The sequence below is a fragment of the Pundamilia nyererei genome, unplaced genomic scaffold, assembly GCF_000239375.1.
Source record: "Pundamilia nyererei isolate P.nyererei 1_Seehausen unplaced genomic scaffold, PunNye1.0 scaffold00059, whole genome shotgun sequence".
In the NCBI taxonomy this organism is placed as follows: Eukaryota; Metazoa; Chordata; class Actinopteri; order Cichliformes; family Cichlidae; genus Pundamilia; species Pundamilia nyererei.
In genome coordinates, this window is record NW_005187460.1 from 2,822,865 (window position 1) to 2,831,950 (window position 9,086).

General features: G+C 40.8%; 1 protein-coding gene across 6 annotated transcripts in view; it reads right to left on the reverse strand.

Annotated features, from left to right (window-relative positions):
• cep112 (centrosomal protein 112) overlaps window positions 1-9,086 on the reverse strand; it is a 125,489-nt gene that overhangs the window by 97,432 nt on the left and 18,971 nt on the right. For all 6 annotated transcript variants that reach the window (XM_005734649.1, XM_005734648.1, XM_005734646.1 and 3 more), the window contains one exon: window positions 2,327-2,413. In XM_005734649.1, coding sequence (XP_005734706.1) covers window positions 2,327-2,413 — 87 coding nt within the window. The remainder of the gene's footprint in view (window positions 1-2,326; window positions 2,414-9,086) is intronic.

Consider the following 9,086-nt stretch of genomic DNA (forward strand, 5'->3'; position numbering starts at 1 on the left):
AAAGGAAAGTCATAGTGAGTATGTGACAGATCCCAGGTGCTTGATCTGCAGCCTAACTGACGGGCACCGACTATAATGTGAAATAAACCAGCTTTATTGCTATTTTAACCAGCTGACAAAAAGCTTTGAAGAGGTGATTACATGCAGGATGGAGTGCTAAGAAGAGGACAGACTCATTCCTTTACTTTTCATTAGCCACCAAATGAGAATCAAGATCAGTGACGGGCGTAGGTTAAACAGCTCTCCTGAGCACCGAAGTGAGCGGGCCTGTCGAGAAAAGAACTGCACAAACTATTTTCACTCATGTAGAGGGCATTATATTAGCACCAAATTTATATAATTAAAAGTTATCTAAAGAGGTGACCATAACAAATACAATCAAAAAGGAGATTTAGCCATGTTCACTAAAGGACTAAATGATTATCGGTTCCAAATTGGCTGGTCTGAGTTTTTCAGAAGCCGATGATTTGCTGGGATTGACCCATTAAACAATCTCTATGATTTGCGAGAATGGTCCAAAAAGAAAAAAGAAAAGAAAAAAAAAGAAAATATCCTGTAAGCAGCATTTTTTTGGTTAGAAATACCGTGTTAATGTCAAAGGTCAAGGAAAGATGGCCAGACTCAAATAACCACTAGTTATAACCAAAGTATGTACAAGAGCATCTCTGAAATCACAACACACTGAACCTTGAAGCAGATGGGCTACAGCAGCAGAAGACCACGTGTCACGGTCCTAGGCCATGTGGGCCCAGTATTCTTAGTTTCTTGTATTTTTGTATTTCGTTCCTTATTTAGGCCATGTTTCCTGAGTTGTCCTGTTGTGTTGTTCCCTAAGTGTTTTCCCTTCGTGACTCTTACCCCCTGTGTGCCCCTCTGTGTATTTATGAGCCCTCGTCTCTCTTTGTGTTTATTCCATGTTTCCCCTGACCCAGCGTTTCTAGTTCCTTGTGATGTTTGTAATATGCTACTTGTGTGATTTATTCTATGGCTTCTAGTTTTGATCCCTTGCCCTTCATGTCTCTCTGTGTCCCCTCTGTTCTGTGTAATTGTGTGTCTTTGCATGTTTGAGTTTGTTTTCTGTCACTCTGCATTGTGCATTATGTTCTCATGGTTGGTCTTTTGTTACTCCCTCTAGTCTAGTTTCTTGTGTTCCAAGCTGAGTAGTTCCCTCCGCGTATTTTGGTTCTTAGAGTCCTCTGCCTTATGGTTTATGTCTCTGTGTTTCTTAGTTGCTTTCTCCACTGTGTCAAGTTTGCGTCTCTGTATGATACTTCCTGTTTTACTTTGATGGTCCATGTCGTATGTGAATGTGTCCTGCTTTGCTTGTCTCGTCCAGCCTGATTACTCCCAGCTGTGCTCTCCTTCTGTGTCTCATTCCCTCGTTATCCCTCTGTGTATTTAAGCCCTGTGTTTCTCTGAGTCAGCGTCGCGTCGTCCGTCATGCTGTGTGTGAGTCTCCCCGTGTCTTCTGGTATGTGTTACAATTAGCTCTTCCCAGTTTAGTTTTGCATTGCTTTTGTATCACTGTTATCGTTTGTCACCTGTCAGCAATAAAGCTGCATTTTGAGTTCAGTTCTGTTTTCCCGTGAGTTTGCATTTGGGTCCTATTTTCCTGCCTGCCACACACCGTTACATGACACCACGAGGCTACTGTTTACAAAGGCTCACCAAAATTGGACCACAGAAGATTGGAAAAATGTTGCCTGGTCTGAGGAATCTCAGTTTCTTCTGCAACATTTAGGTGGTGGTATCAGAGTTTGGACATGGAGAACACGAAAGCATGAATCCATCAAACATTGTATGAACAATTCAGATTGGTGGTGGTGGTGACAACTGACCATTAAACCCCACAGCCTAGATGAGTATTGTTGCTGACCATGTCCATGCCTTTATGACCATGGCGTAACCAATCTTCTGAATGCTGCTTCCAGCAGGATAATGTTCCATGTCACAAAGCTCAGTTCTCAAACTGGTTTGCTGTACAGGACAAAGACTTAATTGTACTCAAATAGTCTGTCAGTGTCAATATGAATCAAAATCTCTCAGGAATGTTTCCAGCACCTTGTTGAATCTAAGCCACAAAGCATTACGGCAGTTATGAAAGCAAGGGTGTCCAACCCAAGACCAGCTACAGTAGGTGTACCTAATAAAGTGTCCAGGGAAGGCATGTTTGTCACTTCCCTATAAGAGCTAGCTAAACACAGGTCAATAACTGCCATAATTAAAAATTTCCAAACAGCTGGAATGTTACAATAATTGATTACAATAATTAATTGAGTACACACTAAGCAAGGACTGTGAAATATGCAAAAGCTTTTGTTCTTACTTTCTCAACCTCTGCATCGTGTCTCTGCTGCATCTTCAGTTTTTCCTCCTGATGCTTGGCCTCCAACACTTTGATCTTCATCTCGGTCTGAGAACAAAGAGAACCAAATGCCATATGTAACACTTACAACACGTTTAACACCGTGATTTAACTTTTGTCATCCTACCACCAAATATTATGAGCAAGATATTTTAACCACTAAAATCTGTGTCCCAACTGTTTTACAGACACGACACGGAATAACAGAGCCTGTCTGTCAAAGGTAACATAAATCCAGATGATACAGTTACAGCATCTCCCAAACAAGTGCAGCTGATGATCAAATAAAACCACATTAAACCTTTAAAAAAAAAAAGATTTTTCCACACACAGAGAGCTTCAAATGTGCCCAACTGTTTGCGCTGCTTATTTCTGTGTTAGGGCTGGGCTATCATACAGTTCACGGTAATACCGGTGTAATTTTGGGCAACGATAGGAAAATGAAATATCGCCATAGAATATGGGTAAAACGCGCATGCGCAGCGCCTATGTTTACATACGCACATGAGAAGACGTTAAATGAAACGGATGAACCAGAATTGGTTTGTAAAAATGCTGCAACTTCAGTGGTGTGGAACTGGTTTGGCTTTCGTCCGTCAGATACACAACAAAGCACTATTTTTGGTAGCGCATGCTAGCGGGCCGTCGTTATTACCGTGTTGTTTGGAAAATACGGCACACTTAAAATCAATCCTTTGATTTTTCTGAAAATCGACAGTGCCCTTTATAATCCCGTGTGCCTTATGTATGAATTCTGGTTGTGTTTACTGACCTCAAAAGGATTTTATGTGGTACACGGCGCTCGAAAATCTGTCAAAAAATGTTTTAGTACAACTTTGGTAAGCTACGGAGCTGCACTGCTTGATGGATTGTCGGAGCATTACGGCTACCATGGAGCCTCGCGGAGTGATACGAACTGTGCTTCAACATAATATTACTGTATTGTGTGTGTATAACCTCTTTTTAAGTTTTGTGGATATTATACATGGTTATGCTGAGGATATGTCGGCCAATTTCCACTGGAAATGCCTTTTGGTTAAACTGTCAGCAAGGAATTTGCACTGTTACGTTTTTATATAACTTTAATGCACATAAAAAACAGCTGCTTCTTTAAGTGAAAATACATTGATGGGGTTTTTTGCACTAATAAAGTTGTGGAGTTGTAAAGTATTTTGTCTAGTTTCAATTATATCGTCAGTTATATCGTTATCGCCAATTTTCAAATGTATATTGTGATAAATATTTTAGGTCATATCACCCTGCTCTACTCTGTGTACACGTTTGTTTACAATAAACAAAGTAAAAACCTGTTTGTGTGTAGTTAAGTTAATCATGCAGGGAAAGGCTGCTTTCATTCAAACACTGTTTTCAAAGGATCAAAAGTTCAACGTTGTCACGAGCATGTTGGAACAAATCTCCTGGAGCTAGAGGACGTTCACACACTGTAAAACAAAACCCTAATGATTCGTCACTTTCTGTAATTGACTCAAACAAAAAAGAAGAAAAAGAAAAAAAAATCTATGTGTTTTTCATCTTCAAAGAGCCATTAATCATCACACAACTACATCTGAAGAAGAGAGACAAAGCTACAAAATGACAGCTTTTTGACAAAACGTGGTTTCTAAATATTTAGTGGCTTAAACTTAAGCTAAGAATTTATTGATTTATAAAGCTGTCTCAGCTTTATAAAGATATAAATGTGCTTTTTACACACTTTCAAAGCTAAGAAAAGAAAACAGAAAAAAGAAGAAGAGGACACTTTTTGATCCATAGCCTAGTCTTACCAATAAGATGTGAAAGTATGAGCAGATAATACTCTAAGCCTTACAGTATTAAGGAATTTGTACTTACAGCTTTTGACCTGTGCATCTGTGGTCCAAAACACACTGTATCCTACCACTATTTAGCTGCCACTAGTAACAGTGATCATCGCTTTTATGAAAACACTCACTAATAATTACCTCAGAGATGGAGGTTATGTTTTTGGTAGCGTTCGTGTGCGTGTCATTCTGTCTGTAAACAGTATAGCTCAAAAAGCTTTGAATTCATTTGCTGAAGACTTTATAAGGATGTGGATTGGGCCTGTGTTAACAATCTATTAAAATTTAGCTTACATCCACCAACACCTCCCATTCACATGGATATCAGAACATTACCCAGGTAAGTGACACACCTGGTCCATCCATGTGATATAAAAGGAAATGTCATTGATCAGACCAGGCCACCTTCTTCCGTTGCGCCGTCCAATTTGGATACTGGGGTTAGCAGCTATGCAGCCCCACACACAACAAACTAACACATTTCCATCATAACCAGCATTAACCTTTTCAGCAATTTGAGCTATAATAGCTCGTCTGTTCGACTGCACTGCGCAGGAAAGCCCTCGTTCATCACATGGTTCAGTGAGCCTTGGCTGCCCATGACCCTGTCGCTGGTTCACCACTGTTGGACCACTTTTAATAGATACTGACCACTGCAGACCAGGAACACCAAATATAAGCTGCAGTTTTGGAGATGCTCTGACCCAGTTTATTCAGCCATTTAATTTGGCTGTTTCCAACTTGCTCAAATCTTTACACTTGCCTATTTTTCCCAATTTCAGCATCAACTTTGCGGACAAAATGCTCACTTCCTCCCTAATACATCTCACTAGCATGTGCCATGATTAAGAGATAATAAGTCACCTGCCATATGTCATAATGTTATGCCTGACCCGTGTAAACGGGTCCTCCTACCCATTAGAATACACATCAGTTTAATGCTAAAGTAATGTTTTCTCGAATAAAGATTTCTGTTCCCAGGCCTTCACCAGTACCAGCTTGGAGACTGCCAATAAGAATAAACCCACAAAACCAATAAAACATATCAAACCTCTTTGTGTGAGCGTTAAAATTAAACATGTGTAAACATAAACTGGCTGGATAAGTAATGAATTCATTACTCAAACAAACCAGAATTTTCTATAATTAGCTACTTTTGGCTACTCCCTTATTTACAAGGGGTCGCTACAGCAGGTAACTTTGCATGTTTGATTTGGCAGATTTTTACAACCTTCCTGGTGCAACAACCATACAGATTTGTCTCTCTTTCTGGAGACAGGGTGACCTTGCAAAGGCTGATGTCAATCTGTCACATGTCATGGAATAATAATGCTATTTTTATTCCACCTTTGGAATAAGTATTTCTCACATTTTCCTAGTTAGATTGCCGTTAAGTGCCAACAACACACGGAGGCACAAAGAAAGTCTTTGACACAAAGATGACTGACCATTTCCTTTGATGTCCCTACTCATGTTTAGTCACTGTCTGTTCTGGTGTCTTAATCAACCCTAAAGCAGGGTGACAGTGCTCCTCCTTTGAAAGTGCGGCTGCGTGTATGACTATGTCAGCAGTTATAACGTCCCAGGGCTAGATCTTGTTTGTTCTAGTCATCAAAAACTATTAAGTAGAAAATTCCCACAACATTACTTGGCACACTCAAACCACATTAGACCTTCTCTCTTAGAGAGAATCAAAGGGAAGTAACTGTGATGTCTGAGTACAGACATGATTTAACTACACAGGTGTTTAAGTGTACACATACAATACAATAAAAACACCAACAACATACTAAACATATAAAAAATTATAAATACATGTCAGCAATTCACTTTACATTGAGAGCCGTGTTAAAAATAAAATTCCAACTAAAATACTTGAATTGCCTTCTAGACGATTCTCCTCATTATTGTATTTCAGCTACACTTAGACACTGTATCCTTGACAAAGCTCTGTTAAGTATTCTGCTTCTTTTTTCCTTGATTTACTGCCATTTCTTGTGCAATTGAGGGGACCACAGGAGACGTGTCAGAGAAGAAAGGAAAAGGCAAAAGAAAAGGAGGGGGTAAGAAAAGACAGAGGGAGAGATGGGGAGAGAGGTAGCAGTGATTGAAAAGCAAAGGAGTTAGTAGAGACCTGATTCTGCCCTCCCCCCGTCCCCTCTACTCCCCAAAAAAAGAACGTGTGGGGGTGTCACTTTCTCATCCTCTGTTCAAATGCTCTTTGGAGAAAGTTTGCCAAACTAGATCAGGGGTGTCTGAAACTTGTTTATAAAAGGCGTCGGTGAAGGAAGGAGGAGGAGGGATGTCGTACACCTAAGGCTTTTGAGACAGCTTCAATCAGCCCAACTGGGTGGTACAGCTTTTTCCCTTTTCTCTTCTTCAGAGTTGTAGCGAGCGCTGTAAGATGCCATGTTTTTTGACACTTCGCTCTTGAAAGGATGAGAGGCTAGAGAAAGAGAGAGAGAGACGGAGGAACGAAAGCGAGGACGGGTACGAGAAAGGGAAGGAGGTTGCTTTTTCTGCTCTCGAAACCATCGCGGGGTCAGGGCCTTTTCCCTCGGGGGGGACATGTTCACAAATCGGCTGCTAACTGTTTAGGCTCCACAAAGCAAGGTTGCATTTGTGCATTTCCTTCATCGCGCTTGAGATGTACAATGTCCCGGTGCGTCTTTCATCCTCAGTAAACACAGATGCTCTAGGATAGTCGGTATACAGCGCTGCACTATCTGCTCAGGAGCAGCTAGATGCCATTTCCACAGTCTGACAAGAAGTTAATTTACTGTAGTCTGTCCAGATTGTACAGGCCGGATAAAAACTTTGGCTAAAATTCGACTCTGACATGTGAGGAAATAAATAAATAAATAAACCGCAGCTCTGAATACAGAGTAAGTAAACACACTACTTAAAAATTTCTAACATGAAAACATCAAATACGCAAACTCAAAAGCTGAGCAGTAACTTCATCATCTTGGAACACTGCAGATCCTTTATATCTTCTAGCCTGAAGCGCCATACTGAACTAGTCCCTTTAAAAAATACTAAGACTCAATAGGTTACTCTTTTTTTTTTTTTAGCTTTGAAAAGCGATCAGATAAGGCAGGCTATGGCCCTCTAAGTCACAGGCTGTGAGCTCAAGCTCCATCCTAAGGGTCTTAGAATAGAGAGACTGCATCATTATGGCATCAGAATCCGAAGCGTACTGATCTTCATTCAGGGAATTGTGACCATTAGAATGGTACTGCTTGACACTAACACACTGCCAATCCCTCAGGTCAGGTACCAAGGGGGGGGAGGGCATGAACGCACAAACTGCAGAAGAAAGTCTGTGTATTTTAGTCAGTCTGTCAGTATGTTCCACAATTACAAGACATAGGCCTATGTATAGCGTAACCTGACTCATCAGTCGACATTTAATTGAATTTCCAAATAAAGGCCCAGCCCTCTTAATGCTAAGCACTGCTAGAGCGCGCTGTAGGATTAGCAGGACTTTAGCAGGACATTTTCCACATTTTCCCCTGTAAGTGTGCACATATGTATAAGCTAAGTTACTTAAAGCAATGGCAGCTTGCAGGGAAGTTTCTCAGCTGCCACTCATTGTTCCACAAGGGAAAAAAAAACAGTCTGCATTTTTAGTAATGCAGTCAGTAGATTAGCAGGAGGATGAGCTTGGTGTGAAAGCTGAGATGTTCGTTAAGCTGCCACCAGCTTAATGGCATGTGGCGTGTATAACACTTTAAACCTGGGTAAATTTCCAACTATGCTTTAGGGATTACGGGGAAGTGATGTCACTGTGATTTCCCAGACCTAACCCAGACAGCCACGGAATAGCAGAGCCGGACAAGATTACGAGAAAAGTTTCTGCATGCCAGCAAAGTCAAAGGGCAACATGGGTTGACTACGAAGAAGGTGCTTTACCCGTACAAACCTCGCAGTCTGTAGATTCAATGTAACAGCTCATATTTGACTCTTACCTTTTGCTGTAAGTCTGTGTTTTTTTCAGCATTTTAAATACCTCACTACAGTGGCCACAGACTGGTCCAAAACACAAGCTGCAGCTTAATACTGTGCCTGAATAAGGAACTGCTCATGGTATGTTCCATTTTTTAAATAAATAGTACAAACAGCACTCCCATCATCGGGTAACTGACTGACTTTGAAATTCACCTATGTGGTACTTTATGCTACGGTCACACTAGGCCAAATAGTGGCTAGATTCTGCTACACGATCATAAACGACTGCGACTGTGCGCCTTTGAAACGGATGAAATGGACTCGGACCGGGTCAGCTAACAACTCACAGTTACAGCTGCTGTCTTCTGAGTTACTTTGGTGCATCAAGACAGCGATACAACAGCAATAAGACAGATTCAGTCTGCTATCAGTTTGCGACCCGATGGGGCCAAGTTGGAAATGACACGTGTAACTGTGATAATGTGGCGGTTAACTGTGATACATTGGTGAAAATTGCAAATCTTTTATTGTCTACATACACAAAACTTTGCACTTTGTTTACAATCAGATTCCAGCCAGAACCCCACAGATCTAAAACAGAAATTCCTCTACAAATATCAAAGTATCCAGAGAAGGACACGTATGAGTGCAACAAATTACAAATTGTTGGTACCAAATGCATTTGTTGTCCATCCGTAATGTAGTAAGCCTAAATCACATACGCTTATATTTAACAATCTAGATGCACTTTTCTTAGAAAACCATAGTCTCAATACAAGTTGACACTAAGTGCAATGGATTTCCTGGACTTTTAGTATTTCCCACATTGCTAGCATGTGACCTCGGTAAACGGCTGGCGCCGTTTGCCATGGCTTTCTTCCTAAAAATCCATGCTCATATTCAAGGCCGTTCACATATGAACTAAATCTCACAGCTCACACCAGTGTCAG